A 19,742-nucleotide genomic window follows, 5' to 3' on the forward strand; every position below is an offset into this window, starting at 1 on the left:
CTTCATAAATCCCCACTGTGCTAAAGAGAGGATTCATTCAGTGTCCTCTGCTGCTCTCTAGGGGACTTTCTGGAGAATTGCTCGATTTTGTGCCCTTTTTCTCTGCAGCTTGCATGAAACATTAAACTGTTGGGGGACATGAAATAAGATTTGGGATGTGTTTTATTTTATTTATTTATTTTACAAATATTGTGCTCATGAATGGAAATTCATCCAACTGGCCACACGCTCGCCCCAAAGCCTAGTTATCAACATTGTTTGACTATAAAACAAACTGTGTTAAGGGACTCTGTGCTCCACAGCACGGAGTCCCTTAACACACAAAAATAAATACGGCAGTTGGTGGCTGCAGCCTTTTTTATTTTCAGATGTTGAGAGGAGTTGCAATGTTTCTCTCACTCATGGGAAGGGTTCCCATAGTAAGATGTAGCAACACAAAGGATGGCCCATTGCCTTTATTATGAATAAATATACATACACTACATACACACTATTTGTGCAACTGCAACACAGAGTTTCCTTTCGGGGATCAATAAAGTATTTCTGATTCTGATTCTGACATACAATTCAATGATTTGTGTGCAGTCCCTAAACTGAATTTAAGTTTTTCAAAAAAATGCCATTTGCAAGTATGTCAATCAGTGATAAAATGTGCAGCATGTGTAGTATCAAAAAAAGCTCAGAACAGGGTTTGTCTTTAAAACCTTCTTTTTTTTTTATTAAAAATGTTTCTTACCCCAGAATCAAGATAATACTCACTGATACATGAACAGTCTATAGTATATCGTGTTATGGAGATAGGCTACATAAAAGCATTTGTGCTATGGGACTAGTCACACTCGCACACATGCACACATGCACACTCACACACACATACACACGCACACACACACACACACAGGGTGGCAGCACAACGCAGAGCAGCCTTTAAAATACTAATGAATGTCACTTTCCTTCTGTACAAAAATCTGCAGATAATACATTCAATTAGGGACATTACTGAGCTGCAGAAGATTTGCTCTGATATGAGGTTGACGTGGAAATGGGAATTCTGTCTCTCGGTGCTGTAATGGGTCCCTGTGATTGGAGGGTCTGCTGAACGATGGCACGCAGCTCAAAGTAATCCATTACAAATTATAAATAAGTAATGGGGAAAACGTGACTCATGGGCATTTAATAAAAAACGTAGTTCAATTCAATTCAATTTATTTATAGTATCAATTCATAACACGACTTATCTCGAGACACTTTACAGATAGAGTAGGTCTAGACCACACTGCAAAATTTACAAGAACCCATCAGTTCTAGTGGTTCCCTCCAGACCAAGCAACAGTGTGACAGGGGTGAGGAAAAACTCCCTTTTTAGGAAGAAACCTGGGACAGACCCAGGCTCTTGCTAGGCGTGTCTGACGGGGCCGGTTGGGGTTGAAATGAATAGTAGCAACATCAGTTACAGATAAAGATAATGGAAAAGTGACTAGAAAAAGTGGTTGTAGTAGTTCACTGCATAGCAGGAAACTGCAGGGCATTAAAAGACACAGCAGGACATAGCAGGACGTAGCAGGGCACCACAGAGCGTAGCATGATGTAACAGGGCATTGCAGGACGTGTAACAGGACCACAGCGACAGCTGCAACCATGGTTTTGGAACCTCCCTGATCCGAAGAAACATGCTGGGTAAAAAAGAACATAAGGACTCCGGGGAATGACTCCCCAAAGCTAGGTTAGTAACAAGCATTTCTGGGACATGGATGCACACAGATGGAAAGATAAAAGGAGAGAGGAGCTCATCTTGTCAAAGGAAGTCCGGCAGTCTAAAACTAAAACAGCATAATTAAGAGAGACAGGGTAAAGAGAGGAGCCTGGTTGGGCTGTACTGAACTGTTATTATATCATTGATTATATGGTAGATGAATCTCACAACTAGGAAGAGAAGCGGAGAGGAGAGGGATGCAGTGTCTGCGGCTATACACCCTCCCCCGCCGGTCTAGGTGAAGCTGCAGTATGTTGCCCGCACCAGCTACGGGGCGCTGACTAGCTACGAAAGCATTTGATTTTGATTCCATGGAGCCGTGCCTCAAACTCACTAAGCCTCACCTCCAGAGCAGCAAATATACTACATTTACAACATCTACCGTCATCACTAAAAGGAGGCAGAGGAACAGCTAAACATTGGACACAGAAGGAGAGGGACAGGAATTAGCCATTGCTAATGGCTAAGCTGGAGTAACTAAACAGTGTTCTAACTATAGTGAGATCAGCGAGAGAGTTGTTGTAAGATAATGAAACTAAAGTGCTTGAGTAAAACTAGTGTTTGAGCACAATCAGCCACTTAACCACCAGATTTAAGCAGTAAAGCAGAGTTGAGTAAGTTTTTGCTGGAGCGGCGAAGCAGCGTCCGTGAATTAAACAAATGCTCATGCCTGTGACCTGTTGATGCGGGCTCTAAGCGAAGCAAGTGTAGTTTAACGCACAACACCTATCTCCAATTCCAGGCACTTAGCCACCAGATTTTAACAATAAAGCAGAATTCAGTACGTTTTTGCTGGAGAAGAAAAATAGCTTCTGTGAGATTGGAGCGCCGGAAATGAGACAAACGCTTACCGTAAACGTCAGCACGTACGACTCTCATGATGTGTTTATCTTGCAGCAGTTCTTTCAATTTATTATACAATTTTGTTATAATTGTGTATTAAAAGGCATGTTTAAGAACAAAAGTAGTTCATGAAGCACCTGTTCAAGATGCAAAGTAAATGCCCAAATAACGTAGCATTCCTTCAGGGACAGGGAGTGTTTGAGTTTATAATGACCTTGTTACAATTTGCAGACTCTGGCTGGGCTATAATAGGCTATTCCTATAATATTCCACACAGGACATGTGGTTTGAATTTATGGGGTCGTTTAACAGCGCACACTAATTTAAATGTATCCCATATGCTTTGATATTTGTGCAATATGACTGTAAATTAGATGGTTTCCCGGGTTCATCATGTCTGGGACTAATTTTGGCGTCTGACTTTGTTTTGTCCCCTGTGAGCAGCAGCACGCTGGACAGAAGGATCAGATGACACGCGGAGCTTCTATGATTAGGGCTTTGGCGAGGGAAGGAGGCGGCCACTCTGAAAGGGCAAGGGGCTTTTTACGCGCAGTTGGCGCCTTCTTGTTGACCGAGCACCACGAGCTGCGGTTCGTATATCTGTACCGGTGTGGATCCCGAATCAGTGTCTTTGCGGTTAAACTACTTGAGGGAGGATGAGATCCGTGATATCCAGGGTGTGAGCAGAGTGCGCAAAACGTCTTGGAGTTGGCCATGGCTCTGGAGAGCGCGTCGCTCCTGAAAGCGGGGATGGTGTTGTTGATGGCTGGTGAGTGTTTGTGTAGTGAGTAGTAAAGTACTTCTAAGTGTTTTTTTGTTTTTGTTTTTCCAAGTAAAATTACTGCATCCACTTGAACTTGTGTGAAATACTTGACTAGTTTTGGGCAAAACTTCCTTTAACAGGGCAGCAACTAACGATATTTCATTGTCGATCACTCTGTCTATTATCTTTTTGATTAATCAATTAGTTGGTCGTTCTAAAATGTTAGATGAATGGTGAATAATGTCCATCAGTGTTTCCTAAAGACCAATGTAGCGTCTTTAAATGTCTCCTTTGAACCCACAACTCAAAGATATTACTGTCTTAGAGTGGCGAATAAACAAAATATTCACATTTAAGCAACTTAAATCTGAGACATTTTACTTTTTTCCCCCTTAACAAAAATGGCTCAAATTGATTAATCAAATATCAAAATAGTTGCCAATTAATCGAAAAACCTTTGAAGCTCTAACTTCTAGTATCAAAAGTGAATGAATCAATGTATAAAATTGGTCCCTTTGACTGTCATACTATTAATATAAAATATCATTGTATTATAAGGATTAATGCATTTGGTGGACTTGAAGATGATAGTATTATTTGACAAACTGTTGGGTAGTTTTATCTACACATAAGTAGTTATAAATTATACCTGTGAAAATTGCAATATTACAATTTGATGTATTAAAAACACCGGTTGCATCATCTCATGTATCAATCAGCTCTTGGGGTTTTCAACAGGTGACAAGGAAGGCTTACATTTACATTTTGCTGCTAAAATGTTTTACACAGCATTGAATTACCCCGTGTAGCTACTGTGTCTAACTGAGGACAACATGAGGACTGTATGAAGGTGGTGCTCCCGAGCTGAGGAGCGCAGCAGCATGCTAAGCATCCCTGACATCTGAGCCAGATGGATCCTCTTCATATTCATGAAAATCATTTTTTTTTAAATCAATATATATATTGAGTCGTAAAGGCGGGCAGGCCAGAATACATGATTCCTGCTAGACTGATGGGTGTTTCCTTTCCCCCAAAAATATGAAAACAACTTCAAGGCTTTAAGCCAATAGAGTGTAATCCTCCAGCTAGGAGCGCTGCAGCATTCGGATCCTGGAAAATGAGCTGTGAATGCAAGGCTGGTTAGCAGCCAAGTTAGAAGGCATCTTTGAACGCATGGATGTCAGATTGCTCCAGTTGCCAACAAAGAGGGAAAACAGAACACCCTTCTAACTCTGAGGGTGATAAACAAGCTAACACACACACTTTACTTCTTTATAGACTAAGCAAAAAAAGAAACGCCCTGTCACTTTCAACTGCTTTTACATTTTAAGCAAACTTAACTGATGCAAATATGTGCATGACCATTAAAAGATTTAACAACTAAGACATAAACTGAACAATTTTCACAGACATGTGACTAACACAAATGGAATAAAGTGTCCCTGAACAAAGGCCCCCAGTATCTGGTGTGGCCAGCAGCAGCATTAAGTACCGCAGTGCATCTTTGGGGGGACAGTAGCTCAGTATGTAGGGAGTTGGGTTGGGAACAAGAGGGTCACTGGTACAAGTCCCCGTATGGGCCAAAAAGCATTGAGTGTGGATTGGTGGCTGGAGAGATGCCACTTTTGTTTCACCTCCTGGGCACTGCCAGGTGCTCTTGAGCAAGGCACCATACCCCCCCCCCCCCCCCCCCCAACCGCCCAGGGCGCTGGCTCAGCTGGCAGCCCACTCCCTCTGACATCTCTCCATGAGTGTATAGATCCTGAGCGTGTGTGTGTAGTTCAGGACTGTGTGTGACAACTAACAAAGTGTGGACACAGAGTGTAAATTGTAATTTCCCCATTGGGGATCACTAAACAAATTAAAATCAATTCTCCTCCCCATGTACTGCACCAGACTGGCCAGTTCTTGCGGTTGTTGTTGCCATCCTGTACTTGTCCCGCAGGTGTGATATTCAAATGTACCAATCCTATGCAGGTGTTGTTCCTCGTGGTCTGCCACTGCGAGGACGATCAGCTGTGCTTCCTGTGTCCCTTTAGCGCTGTCTTAGTCGTCTCAAGGGACATTGCAATGTATTGCCCTGGCCACATCTGCTGTCCTCATGCCTCCTTGTACCTTACCTAAGGCACGTTGAGGCAAATTAGCAGGGACCCTGGGCGTCTTTCTTTTGGTTTTATTCCGAGTCAGTGGAAAGGTCTCTTTACTTTCCTAATTTTCTTTTAACTGTGACCTTAATTGCCAACTGCCTGCAAGCTGATTTTGTCTTTTCGAAAGTTCAACAGGTGCCTGCTCATTAATCGTTTATGGTTGAACGAGCATGGAAAACATTGTTTAAACCCTTTACAATGAGGATCTACAAAGTTATTTTGATTTTTAAAACATAAGGGGGTATTTCTTTTTTCTTTTTTGCAGAGTTTATGTTCAGGTTTTGCACGTTTTGATAGTTTTTCGTATTTGAGGGGGTGTCAAGACCGTTCACATTTTTCTTTCAGTAGCATCTCTTTCAAAATCCCCGTGTCAACACATTCAGTCTTCCTTTGAGTGTTTCAGAGCCTTGAGAGCCAGCTGAGACAGAGCAAACATAATAGGCACACAGTTGGTCCTTATCAGGCGGGCGCACACCGAGATCCACCATGTTTCTCGATCGTAACAACAACCTGTTCACTCCACACAGGTTTTTTTTTTTCGCCAGCTTATGTTCCCTCGCCTACTGTACATTCAGCCGGAGTCCTGGGGGGCGGCAGCGGTCTGCCTCCACGTTAAGAGCCTGTTAACACACATCTCTGAAGTAAGCAAATGGGTTTCAGACTCTGTTTGCAAATTAAAATCTTTTCTTAGTGAAAGTAACAGCCTCATAGGGGAGAAATGGCCCACTAGGAATAACCACTGCCAGGCCTTGACCCGGTTTGTTGCACAAACATGTTCCTAATTATCAAGCCCTGAACACAGGAGAACCTCTGTCATGCTTTGTCAAATCTTTTGTATCCTTACAATGATGCAAAGTTTTGCTCTTCACTCACTGAAACAAAGCAGTCACCTTATATCACCCAAATTCCTTGTCTTATTTATATCTCAAATTATTAGGGCTACATTTTGTTTGATTTCTTTTGTCTCTTTTTGTCCTTTTCTGTCTTTAGCTCAAGTTCTTCCATCAGTGTCCAGCTGCAACAGAGGTTTCTACGAGAGGATGATCAATGATCTCTGCTTAGAGAAGTTCAAATTCGACATGGGGGCGCTGGACCAGGGCTTGTGGTGCAGCTGGCCGGACACCATGGAGTGAGTTCACCTACTGGGTCGTGCAGGTTTCGGATCAATCCTTAAAGAGTAGAGGTTTTTTACACCAGATCTAAGGCTAACATTTTTCCATAAATCAAGTCCTAGAAGGAAGTATCTCTGACTAAAGTGTACAACATGAGGGGCAATTTGATGAGGTGATTTGTCTTTTCTTTGGAAACTTTTTTGCTAGAATGATCGACATAGTTAGGTTAAGGCATGGGGAGTGGTTAGGGCTAGGGTAGGAATACCAGGGTACGCCAATCAGAGGCAGAATAAGGCGGAATAAGGCAGAATAAGGCGGACCAGGAGGTACATCCATTGACGTCAACAAGTCCAAGCATCTACCCTCTTTGATGAAGCTATCAAAAAATAAGGATTTTGTGGGAAAAACTAGTCTTTTATTAAACACAGGAAAAGTTAATACCAAAAATGATACATAAGGAGATGGTTGGGTATGCAAATGATCAGGTTATAATAGCTGCACTGAACACCTGAATGATTGTGATTGGATGTTTTAGTCAGCTGTGTCCAAACAGCTGATGAATGAGCCAGTGATGTCTGAATGTAGCAGCTGATGTCAATCATGAGGTAAAATGTGAATGTCAGCACTGGGACAGTTTTAGTATCAATAGTCCTTTAAGGATAATGTGAAAAAAAAGCTTACATTATATGTGATGCTCTGTGCTGCATTATATCATTAAAGCTGCAGTTGGTAGAAAGTGCAGTTGGTAGAAAGAGACCTCTTCCTACAGCTTTCCCTCTCTGTCGCACACATATGCATGCACAGATCAGCCAATAGAAACACTCTCTCTCTCTGATATGATCTGTGATTGGCCCAAAAACCCTATTTGCACAGATTAGCATTACCTGCTGACCTCTATTCATTTGAAATAATTTGAGAGTTGTCTGTGATCTTAATCCAGTGCAAATCAACATATTAGCTCACCAGAGGTGGAAAGTAACAAAATACATTTTAAAACAAAAGCTGTCGGTTTGTAACTGTTTATCTTAGTTTGCTTGGAATCTTGAAATTTGACAAATTCTTGGACGTATTATAAGACCAAAACAGATGCATGTGGCTACTTAATAGGCACGTGAATGACGCAGAGTTATGTTTGCCTTCTTCATTCTTGATGATGATGATGCTGGTTGTATTCTTTTGCAACAGCATGGTTTTAGTGCAAATGAGGCGTACAGGACGAATGCATCGCCTGCTTATCAGTCCATTCATCACCAAAGCTGGGCTTTTCCACGTCAACTTTTCACTTCAGCCTCTTTGACACTGACATTTCTACCTGACAACAGCCGTTTCTTTTTGCAAGCATTTTCCACCAATCAGGACGCTGCAACCATGTTTCAGTAATCACAGACGTTAACCATCATTCCTCTGTGAACTGCCTCCTAGTCTGATCCATAATCTTACAATTATCCCTTATGGAATAAAAACGCACTTAACAATCCCCAAAACTAATTCAAAACTATTCAAATGTACGCAGTGCCATGAGGCTTGTTCGAGATGAGCCAGGCCTGCACAGAATCGGTCACCAGTGATCGCCCCCCAATGCATGCCGCTTACATTTGTCTCTGACTTGACTCTCGACATCAGTCATACGTGGGTAACGATAACCTCACGAGATCAAGGAGGCCACAGTTTTGAGACACAGGCAGCACAGTTGCTTTCCACCGACTGCAAGACACAGGACATGATGGAAAACGCCTGGCCTAGGCCTCTATCCTGATTGACAGGTCGCTGTGGTAGTAACTAAAGCACACCCTGCTTAATTGTCTATTTCACTCTAAATGGGACCATCATTTACAAAATGAACATTGTGCTGGATTTAAAGAAAATAGTGATTGGGACCGCAACCTGTTTACTGAGGTAATGAATCAAAACTAGGGTCAATTTCTCAAAGACTTAAGCTGCCGCGAGGGACTTAACACTGAGAGAGGCACACATGTGATGCGCTTGTGATAGTATTGCAATGATTTTATTTTTCTTCTTCTTCCATATGTACAATACACTCAAATTGCTCAAATGTAATTGTTACCCGGTGAGAAGAAATAATTGCGTAGTACTGCGTGCTGCGGTCAACAAAAGTGTTCGCTCCCAGCTTCACCCCCCTCTCCGTCAAAGCCCAAAAGAACCCAGGTGCAAAGGTGAAGGAAACTTATACTGTATATCACTTCTGCTCAAACCGTCATGAAAACGCCCACCACCTACAATATCAGCGCATAACACAACAATCAATAAATGAAACCATAAACAACATAATGTGGCTCCTACACCATGCTAGCCATTAAAAGGAATGCAAGTGCGGCCAGGTTGGCTCAGTGGTAGAGCAGGCGCACATATACTGAGAGGTTTATGCCTCAATGCAGAGGTCCAAGGCTCGAACCCAACCTGTGATAATTTCCTGCATGTCTTCCCCTTTCCACCATCTCTCCTATCAAATAAAAGTGGAAAAGCCCAAAAATAGTAATCTTTAAGAAAGAAAGAATGCAAGTTCAAGGCACAAATTGGCTTTACTTTTCAGACCCCAAGCTACATCCACTTTTTATAGTCTAAATGTATGTGTCGCACATTATATTATGTGTGTATCCCTGAACAGTCACTTTCCAAACACTGACAGTCTGAGGATGAGTCAGAGCGAGGGGAAAGAAGCTGAAAGGCCCACAGAAGAAGCTACTGTCAAAACTCTGATTTCCCTCCTGGCTCGCTGTCCTCTCTTGGTCCAGCACATAATTAGTGGTGTTGCTGTTTGTGTGTGGTTGTGTGCGCGTGTCCGAGTGCGCGGTTGTAACTCAAAAAGAACTGTGCAGGCACACAGAGGGTTTGGTTTGCAGTCACGAAACTCCTAGCAACAATGTTTGACGCCGTCGTCAAGGTCCTTTGGAAAGCTAGCTGTGCAACAGATAAATAAACCATACAGAAAAAAGAAAATTAGAAAAACACAAAGGCTTGTGTGTGGGTGCAGACCAATTAAGAGGCACCGAAAATAAATGTCTTCCTCCTACACAGGAAAAGCTGAATTCACAAGAAATAATAAGTGTTGATTCAATACACTCACATAGGCTTACTTGGTCTGTTGTGACCAGTTAGCCTATGGTTGCTTTTGTGCCATCACCTCTGTAAAAGCTATGTAAAAGTCATCTATTCTGATCAGGGTTATGCTTTATTATTAGGTCTAGGTGCCATTTTTTTAACCTGCCCATGTTGTCTGCTACAAATCCCCAAATCTTCTATTCAGTCTCCATGTGATTGAATGTTATAATTCTACTGTGGGGAAACTGTCCATGTTTTCTAGAATCATACAAATGAACCCCATCTGAAGGATTTTCTAAATTAGCAACATGACATTCTGTCTAATTAACACTTTAGATTGTTTTCTCCAAATGTAGATTAATAAATCTTGTATCAGAGAATTTATTATTCAGCAAAACTGTTATTATAATAATGTATAATAATGCATACTTTATTAATCCTGCAAGGGGAAATTACAATGTTTTCACTCAGGCCTGAATTACACACACATGCTCAGTACCTATACATGCACTGAATGGAGAGATGTTATATTTGAGGATATTTGTGGACACATTACATATCAGTGTGTGGATGTGTTTGCGGCTTCGCTACAAACTGATTTTCTTACTTGCTTGTTTTAACTTGAACAAGATGGCTTCATTCACACACTGTAGCCTGTTGCTCAGAGCTATAAAAAAATAACTCCAGTCCCTCTTGACTTGTGTCTTATTTTTAGGCCAAACATGTTCGCTGAGTGGTAGCTCAACACATGTTTGTATTAATATACTTGTGAGAATCCATTAACACAAACTGAGTCGGTCAGTCATGTAGCCTAGAGTATAATGTTTGGATTAGCGGTACAGTACTTGTACTTGCAACACTTGCAAAAAAGTTCTCTCAAATTTGTGGGCCTATGAGAAACAAATACACTCATTCATCTACAGTAAGATACTCACACAGGTTAACAAATTTGGACCCAAACAGACTTTAAATGGTTAAATTATGAAAATAAACGTACTCTAAGTTCAGCAGGCAGGAAATCCAAAAACAGGAACACTAGGATACTGGCACTATAAACGGACAAGTGTTGTAAAGGGAAAAACACTACAAGGTACAACAAATTGACACCAGACAAGAGGAGGGAACAGACTAAACACACAAGGCAACAAGGGTTGTTTTTCAAGACACAGGTGTCATGAGGACTAATGAACAGGTGAAACACTGGAGGGCGGGGCAGACAGTCCCAAAGACGGGAAAACCACATGGCAGAAAGTCAGACATCGAATAAGACATGACACATGAGGAGTCAACCTTCAAAATAAAACAGGAAACTGAGCCCCACAAGTCCCTTGGGCCCCAAAGTCCCCCAGATTGTATAAATTGCAATTTCAATAAAGGGAAATGACACTAGTGATGATACTTTGGAGCGTGTGTCAAGAAATCCCTGATGTTTTCGGTAAAGTGCGTACCGAGGCTTGTATCGTTTTAGACCAATGACATCATTGATGACATCTGGAGACGCCCTGCCCGTCCATATCACCTAGGGACTGGTTTAGGAAGTGGTTTGAATCTACACTAGTTTTATTATACAGCCATGATCTACACATGCAAATTCACTGCCCTCTGACTGGGTAAACCACTGTCACTTTCCAGTCTTAGTATAATTCTAAAATGCCCCCTCTGCCATTCTGATATTATAACCAAAGGATGGATTTACACACATTTGACATTCCAAGACCAATTATTTTACTATGTAGTTGTGTTATACAATCAGTTTATACCACCAGAAAATGCACACTGTTTTAATACATATGGTTTACGTGGAAATGGATTCATTTCTAAGCCTTTTCTGGGAAAAAATACGTTGCATCATAGATCACACCAGAGCACTGATAATAGCCTATATGTGCCGGTTTTACACTCTCTTTAGCAGGTGGGATTCTGACCAAATGCGACCTTGAGAAATGACCCCTTTTGCGAACCATTTTGTTGAAAAGCTTTAACGCTTCACGAGGCTACATTAAGATCATTACGAAATGAAACACTAAACAATAAAATAAATTGCACCCATCAGAAAAAGCCAACCTATGATTAACGTTGAATTTGCGTCCGCTTGGCCTCCAGCTATGCGTTCAAACGCAGCGGCCATCTGGAACAGAATCTCTCCTGGTATGGTGCAATGTTGCACTGAGGGTGCCACAGTGTTGGTATGCATCTCCATTTCCCCTGCCCACTATACCACCTAGCAGTTATATTTAGCTTTGTTAAGCCCAGTAGTAATTCTAGACACTCCTTTGGCTTTTTTTCCCACCAACAGGAGTCCCTACTCTGGTTCCACTCTGAAAGGTCTTTTCAAAGACACAACAAGAGACTATTTTGACCTAAAGAATGTATTTCTTCTAACTGGGAATGGGAACTAGGGGAAGTTCCTGATGGAAAACATGGCTTCTGAGCTTCGTGATGCTAGATGTTTGTGATGGCATTTGAAAGTTGGATCATGTTTTTCCTCTGTGAATCATTTAGGTAGGTTTGACTGTGTGTTGTCGCCCTCTGCAGCATCTACGAGGGGCTAACAAACTGCACCTTCCAGGTGGCCTTGAGGGTGGACTGCTTCTGGCCAAATCAGATAATCGACCGCTTCTTCATGCAGATTCACCGGATCTACTTCCACGACTGCGCGCTGACCGGCCGGCTCATCCACGACCCCCCGGCCAGCATCCTCGCCCCTTTTATTGCGGTGCCAGTGCTGGTCACCCTGCTCATGACTGCCCTTGTGGTGTGGAGAAGTAAACGCACAGAGGGGGTTTTATAAGGACCGGCTTCAGGATCGGGGCTCAAGGCTTGTAAATACAAATGGACTCCCGATGTCCAATGACAGAGCATGGAAAAAAATATTTGCAGGTTATTTTATAAAATATTAAGTTGATGCACTTATAATTCTTGTCTTTCAAACATATTATTCCCATATTAGTTTGAATATTGTGTATGTGTATAGTGCATGTCTCATGAAAAAACTGCAGCAGTCTTTAATAAAATAGCATTTGTAATACAAACTATTTACTATAAATGTGATCGAAATTGATCTGTGGATAAGTTTGGCAGGGGGAGGTAATATAGTTCAAGAAGGCCATGCATGTTAACTACCATCTGTTCTCATAGTAGCCCTAAACAATCTGTAAACTCATAAATTATTGTAGAGTGGAGACACCAATGGATTTGGAAGATTTTTGAAAAAAAGGTGACAAAAGCTAGAAAAGGAGTGTAGAAAATGGAGAAAATTTGTAGAGAGGAAGGGATAGAAAGAAGATGTTTTGGACCAAAAGAGTTCAGAGTGGATCTGATTTATCAACGTATGTTATTATTTGTTCATATTCAAAGCATCTACAGTGCAAGCATTCATTGTTAGTTTTTTTTAAATGTGTTTTTCCTCCAATATCTGTTTCCCATCTTCTTGTGGAGGGCTACTGTGGCACTGGAGGTTGCATAGCGATGAATAAGCAATTCAGTTTATGTTTAAATACTTCAAAATACCCTGATTGATTAAAAGACAACAAAATATGTTAATGAGAGGAACTAGTGGCATTTTTTCCGTTACTTCATGATATGGATATTCTGAAAGAAAATGACCCTGGTGATGAAATAGTAAGTTCCTTTCAGACTGTACACAAGGCTCAAAGTGGACACCATCATCCATCACTTTATGACAAGGCTCCATCAAGTGGTCACTCCGGGAGGCTGTGGATTTACAGATGTCAATGTTCATATAGAAAAACAAAAAGACCGAGATCCAAATTGGTATTGTGTATAAGTGATCAACAGAAGAGGAGTAGCACTAATACTTGGCGCACCAGGTTTGTGTCATGGATGAAACCAACAGCTGTGGTTTCTAAACCGGGGGGTCGGGATCTGGAGGACTCGGCCAGTCAGAGCGATCGAGGTTTGTGTGCCAGCCAATAGAAATACCAGGAGAAGACACCTTTACGGCAGACATCAACCTGTGATTAAAGGCAAGAAGAGACAGGTTTAATAGGAGGAAAAAGGAATTATTGGATGGATCACTGGCTACAACAAGCTGGAACAATGGAAAGTAAAACCTCAAATGGCTCTCTGTCCTCCCTACAATTTTTTCAATATGCCATAGCTGTGAATATAAAGGAATTCATAGCATTTATGCTCATACTTTTATAAGGACTACATTTAGAACTGTGTTAGTAAAGTCTCACCACTCTTTGTCGGAGGATGGGCAGGAGTCAAATAACTTTTTTTTAAATAGCTCATGTAATAACAAATGTTTTATAAAGAACATGACAATGCCTACTACCAGTGTACGGCCTTTAATTACCACATACACATGACTTAATGCATCAATTGGTATTTGACATATTAATAATTCACATTGTAAGGCATCTGAAAAACAGGTGTAATGGTTTATCTCAGAATTTCTTCTTAGTCATATTAAATAACTTCCAATACATACTGCATATTGGCATACACTATGTGCCATTTGTCTGAAATTGTTTTTTTCTGCCCCAAATTAGTACATAAGGACATTTTCCATAGAGATATCTATTATTTCTCGTAGGCCTTTTGTGGTCCCCTAAAAACAAGTTGACAACTTTATTGTAGATATTCTAAATGATAAATTCCAATAATTAAACTGAGCAACTTTGCCAATTTGCCATTTGCTCATTTTAAACCAGCCTTATGTCATCTTTGGTGGGCAGTGTGTTTGGATGGAACGGCTTCTCTTTCTGGCATAGATGAGGTCTGACCTCCGTGACCAATTTGCGTCATCCGATGGATCTTGGCAGCCCTTTGCTGCTCTGCTCTACTGAGAGCTCCGTGCACTGGCGCCACAGATGGGAAGCCATACACGGTTCATCTAAACACATTTCCCACACTGCCATGACACAGAGCTGTGTCAGCAAAATATCTCTTTTAGAATTTTTAGATTTTGAAAAAAACTTTTCACAGATGCCATTTAGTGCCGTGTTGGAGACGCCCCCATACTCAAGCTCCAAGGCCATGGTGTAGCTCAGGAGAGCCAGGCGGCCTCCAGGCCTCGGCACCCTGTCAGCTTCCAGGAGGAACCGCCGTCATGGCCGCCACAGGGTCCACCTCACCAGAAGCAAATGTCTGCTCTTTTGCTGGACATTTTCCATGGGATCCGAGTTGGTGAGAAAAACAACTTTTTTTGTAAAGGTCACATAGTCACGTTTGCAATGGTTGCAGTCTCCTGAAAACTGGGTTTTGGCATTTGAAGCATATTAGCAAGTTTTCAAAGGGTCAGGCTGGGAAATGTTCCTCGCCAGTGGTCTTTGGGGAATTACTGGAATTGTTGTGTCTTTGTAAATTACAGAGTATGGCCTAGACCTAATCTTTAAAGTGTCTTGCGATGACTCTTGTTAGGATTGCATTATTGGATATAAATAAAACTGTCTTGATGTGAAATATAGTAAAATTTATGTAGGCTATGTAGAAAATGTGAGCTTTGAATGGTACTAAATATACCGTTCAGAGCTCAAAGGACACTGTGAACACATAACTAACATCTTTTTGTACTCAAATGTGGGAAATATAGTTGGTTGTATCTTTAAAAAGTAGTTACAAAGTTCTGTTTGTAACTACCACACATGCACAGCTTAATTGAACCGGTTTGGTGTCTTATTGGAATGGGGTTGCAACTTAGTTCAGTCTTCCATCGAGATATAATTAATTTGGTAAAATCAGTCAATTAAAGTTCGGTTTCCTACTAGAAAGTCATTCCTATACTCTACATATGCTTGTAACATATCTGATTGGGAATGATTGTGCAAGTTATTTTTCTTTCTCTTGCAGTTAATGAAAGGGTACCTGAGTAACCTGAAATATGGTATAATAAATATATAATAAATAATAAAGGTTTTCTCAAATAAATACAAAAAGCTAAATGCAACGAGCTATGTATTTTTAAAGCTTGTTTAGTGTTCAACCTATAACTTATTTAGAGGTAAAACTCATGTAAGCATGTTGCAGCTTGTTAAAGTGCTAAAAACAAAAGCATACCTTTTTTTTCATGTGGCTCATAATCCTGCTGATTACTTCATCATGTGCTATTCTGTACAGCAGGTAAGCTGGAGTCAGGTTCATCACATGATTGTTACCTAATTAAAAATCAAATATCTTCATCATAAAAAGAAACACAAAATATGCTTGTTTTTAAAAAGGATCTAGATCCAACTTTTTACTTCAAGTGATTCTCAACATAAGAAGATAAGCACCATTAGATTTGTGTACACTTGCTTTCCATGTTTGTATCACTTTCTAATGAAACAATCTGTTGATTTCCAACCGGGGGGGGGGGGGGGGGGGGGGGGTCGGGATCTGGAGGACTTAACCAGTCAGTGTGATCGAGGTTTGTGTGCCAGCCAATGGAAATACTTCACAACCACCGTAACTTCTGTATCAGGAGAAGACACCTTCATGGCAGACATCAACCTGTGATTAAAGGCAGACAGACGGAGTGGATTAATAAACTGTACAATAAATTAATGGATGGATTACTGGCTACAGGAAGCCAAAGTGGCATAATCCAAAATATAAAGTGTAAGTAAAACCTCAAATGATTCTCTCTCCTCCCTACCTGACAGAATGGGTCAACTCTTTTTAGACACAGAGAGCAGAACTGTGTGTAAATCTGATCTAAAAAAATCTAGTAATTAAATGCAATCTCATATTTTTTTGATCTAGGTAAAAGTTGTGGTTCAGTGCTTCCCCTTGATATATTTTGTGCGCTGAGCTACACTGTCCTATAAGTGGCAGGGGAATTAATATTTTTTGTCTATATTATCAAAGCAGTAAAAGCCTTCAGCAGTTATGCTTAGTCAAGCAATCTTTGGATTTTCTGATTAATGCCCAAGACTGTGACAGTATTCAATGCAGTTTTTTTGATGATGATAAATGAATTTAGAGACATTCAGAAGGTGAGAGCTAAGGGCCAGAACTTAACCATTAGACTTATTGATAAGGTGTAGGTTGAAGCGCCCATATTCTGCTCATTTTCAGGTTCAGAATTGTATTTTTGAGGTTGTACCGGAATAGTTTTACATGGTTTCATTTTCAAAAAACAACAATATATTTGTTGTACTGCACATTGCTGCAGATCCTGTTTTCACCCATCGTCTTTGGATTTCTGTGTTAGCTACTAAGTGAGACATCTCACTACTATACTATCTTTGTTGGGGGCCGTACAGGCTCAGTAGCTAAGTAAGATCCCATCAGCTAGATAACTCTTTCTCCAACTTTGGTCAGTATAAGGCAGGATTATCTGGGAGACTTCTTCTAAATGAGGACAACTTGTAGAATACCTGCAAAACAGGGACAGGAAGTAGTTCTTTTGGAGATTATGGTCAACTAGTGTGTGTTGTAGCAGTGTTTTGGCTTTGAGAACGAGCTAACATGTGCTACGGTTAGCCACCTCGTCTCATTCAGGACATTCAGAAACCCGTATCTCACTAGAAACAGCAGGGATGGTTTTTTTTCTTCCAAGTTTGTATGCGTGTGGAAGCACCAGAGACACAAAATAACACCCCAAATTCCATAATATGGGCACTTTAATGTCTTACTTGTTCCTGATGTTATTAGAAAGACGTTCAGCCTCAGCGGGGTCCTTTTGCAGCAGGGCCTGGTAGGTGGAGAAGGTCTCCAACAGGCCAATGTATCCGCTCAGTGGCAAGATCCTTTTAACCCTCACACACTCATTCCTGGACACAAAAGAAGGAATGATAAGGGGGAACAAGGCTGTAAAAATGAATCAAAAACGCTCTCCTCTCGATTAACTATAATCGGAGATTCCCAGGAGCAACACATTTGACCCCAACTGCTCTGTGCCAGTAAACTCCCAGACGTCACAGTGTACACATGTCTCACTCTCACTTTTCCATCATGCCATAGTGGTAAATATGTAAGGTTTTAGAGCATTTATGCTCCTGGTTTTATATGGACTGCATTTAGAACTTTATGTTAGTGCAGTCTCACCACTCTTTGTCGGGGTATGGGCAGGAGTCAAACAAGTCTGAGTAGATCTTCATAGAGCTCGTTCCTATATGGGGATTTCGGAATGGACGCAGAGCAGTGTAGTACTAATCAAAAAAGAATAAAAACACATTCTCATTACCAACTAGATAACTTCTTTAATAACAAGTGACTTCTGACTATATGAGGTTAGGCATGAAATGGTAGTTGACACACCTCTTCACAGATGTGATTTAGTGCTGTGTTGGAGACGCCCCCATACTCCAGCTCAAAGTCCATGGTGTAGCTCAGGAGAGCCAGGCAGCCTCCAGGCCTCAGAACCCTGTCAGCTTCCAGGAGGAACCGCTTGCGGTCGAACCAGTGAGCCGCCGCCATGGCCGTCACAAGGTCCACCTCACCAGGAGCAAACGGTAGCTCTTCTGCCGGACTCTCCCTGGGATCCAAGCGGTAGGAAAAAAAATATTTGAAAAAAATGTAAATATATTTTTTTGTCACATAGTCACATTTGCTAGGTTTGGTGACTTAGGCTGGAAAATATTCCTCGACCTGGCACTGGAACAATCATTCTAATCATTTCACAAAGGAAACGTAAAACATACCTTTTACTAAATATGTTGTTCAAAGCTCAATGAATGCTGTGCACACATCACATGAGTACACAACTTACAGCTTTTTCTTTTACAGAAAATGTGTGAAATATAGTTGGTTCATCTTTAAAAAGTTGTGTTGTAGCGACTGCTGTGGGTAACCAGTGAGTCTCTACTTATTCACAGTCTTAATGCAGTTAGAGGATGTTTGCAATGTGGACAAATAAAAACAGTTTTGCGTCACCCTGGAGATATTTTGCACTATCCTTGAAGTTAAACGACAAAGGTGTTTTACGAAAGTGCCCACCTTCTGTTCACCTCACCTGTATGATACATTTGGAGGGCAGCCATTGGTCAGAGCCATCTGTAGCTGGGCGGGGCTGACGTCTGTTCCAACAACCTTGGTGAAGTACGGAGCCAATAGGATCGTCCCTTGTCCCGAACCGCAGCCCACGTCCACTGCTAGATTGAACTGGTTTGGTGTCTTAAATTAATCAAGTCAAACCTCAGTTAGCTTTTGAGTATTAAAAAAACATAGGTAGGTTTTATGAGTCAGGCTACAGCAGTGCTAATCAATGGTTCTGCAACTCTCCTATCATAACATTCAATAATCCTGAGTGGGCCATAATACTGTGTAAGTCATTCTAAAAGAGCCAATAAGGCAGCTTCCATCTTAGTCTATACAGTCCCACTGCATAATAACCAAGGGTTATTTAGCGGTTTTAGAAGTATTATGGGCCACATAAAACATCAAAACTCATATAAGCATGTTGTGGCTTGTTAAAGAACTGAAAACATTACCATACACACTTACCTTTTTCTCCATGTAGCTCATAATCCTGCTGATTAATTCATCAGGTGTTATTCTGTACTGCAGGTAAGCAGCTGCATGAGCTTTACCCTCAAAGACACGAACAGCCATGTTTCTGTGCACAGTGCTTGTGTCTGTCAAAGGGCCGGTGGTCAGAGCCATCTCTAGCTGGGCGGGGCTGTTCCAACAAGCTTGGTGAAGTACGGAGTCAATAGGATTGTTGCAGCCCACATCCACTGCTTGATTGAACCGGTTTGGTGTCTTATTGGAATGGGGTTGCAACTTGTTTGTCTGCTTCTACACCAATGATGGAAATGTTTCTGCAACTTAGTTCACTCTTCCATCGAGATATAATTCATTTGGTAAAATCAGTCAAAAAAACTTCTGTTTCCTACTAGAAAGTCATTCATGTACATATGCTTGTAACAATGTTTGATTGGGAAGGATTGAGCAAGTTACTTTTCTTTCTTTTTATGCATGAAAATGTGGATGCAGGTAGAAAGGGAACCTGAGTAACCTGAAATACTATAGGGTGGTGTTTGTAAAGCGGCTCACGGTGAAAATACCAGCACCGTTTTGCCACATTTAGCTTCAAACAATGAATTGAGGGTCAATTTTTTGCACATTTACAACAACATTTGTCAACTTAGAGCTATTTTAAATAGTTAAATCCA

The 19,742-nt window shown here is 41.1% G+C and overlaps 2 protein-coding genes across 2 annotated transcripts; one reads left to right on the forward strand and one right to left on the reverse strand.

The window, feature by feature from the left end:
- Window positions 1–3,079: 3,079 nt before the first annotated feature.
- On the forward strand, window positions 3,080–12,706 carry LOC116673919 (receptor activity-modifying protein 1). Its single transcript, XM_032506287.1, has 3 exons — window positions 3,080–3,365; window positions 6,497–6,635; window positions 12,214–12,706. The coding sequence occupies exons 1-3, from the start codon at window positions 3,311–3,313 to the stop codon at window positions 12,467–12,469; spliced, it is 450 nt and encodes a 149-aa protein (XP_032362178.1). The 5' UTR covers window positions 3,080–3,310; the 3' UTR covers window positions 12,470–12,706.
- Window positions 12,707–16,007: 3,301 nt separating this feature from the next.
- si:ch211-93g23.2 (putative methyltransferase DDB_G0268948) lies at window positions 16,008–19,224 on the reverse strand. Its single transcript, XM_032506285.1, has 6 exons — window positions 19,072–19,224; window positions 18,581–18,741; window positions 17,887–18,103; window positions 17,674–17,777; window positions 17,262–17,399; window positions 16,008–16,134 (listed from the first exon to the last, which is right to left on the reverse strand). Exons 1-6 carry the CDS (start codon window positions 19,177–19,179, stop codon window positions 16,038–16,040), a joined length of 825 nt encoding a protein of 274 aa, XP_032362176.1. The 5' UTR covers window positions 19,180–19,224; the 3' UTR covers window positions 16,008–16,037.
- Window positions 19,225–19,742: the final 518 nt, after the last annotated feature.

This window comes from Etheostoma spectabile, chromosome 24 (genome assembly GCF_008692095.1).
Source record: "Etheostoma spectabile isolate EspeVRDwgs_2016 chromosome 24, UIUC_Espe_1.0, whole genome shotgun sequence".
In the NCBI taxonomy this organism is placed as follows: domain Eukaryota; kingdom Metazoa; phylum Chordata; class Actinopteri; order Perciformes; family Percidae; genus Etheostoma; species Etheostoma spectabile.

Bases quoted from the DNA above. Each gene is read 5' to 3' on its own strand.
- LOC116673919 (XM_032506287.1), top strand. From the start codon at position 3,311: ATGGCTCTGGAGAGCGCGTCGCTCCTGAAAGCGGGGATGGTGTTGTTG. The intron at 3,366-6,496 runs GTGAGTGTTTGT...TTCTGTCTTTAG, and splicing joins GATGGTGTTGTTGATGGCTG to CTCAAGTTCTTCCATCAGTG. The intron at 6,636-12,213 runs GTGAGTTCACCT...CGCCCTCTGCAG, and splicing joins AGCTGGCCGGACACCATGGA to CATCTACGAGGGGCTAACAA.
- si:ch211-93g23.2 (XM_032506285.1), bottom strand. From the start codon at position 19,179: ATGGCTGTTCGTGTCTTTGAGGGTAAAGCTCATGCAGCTGCTTACCTG. The intron at 18,742-19,071 runs GTAAGTGTGTAT...GATTAATTTAAG, and splicing joins TGAGCTACATGGAGAAAAAG to ACACCAAACCAGTTCAATCT. The intron at 17,778-17,886 runs GTGTGTCAACTA...TTTTTTGATTAG, and splicing joins TAAATCACATCTGTGAAGAG to TACTACACTGCTCTGCGTCC.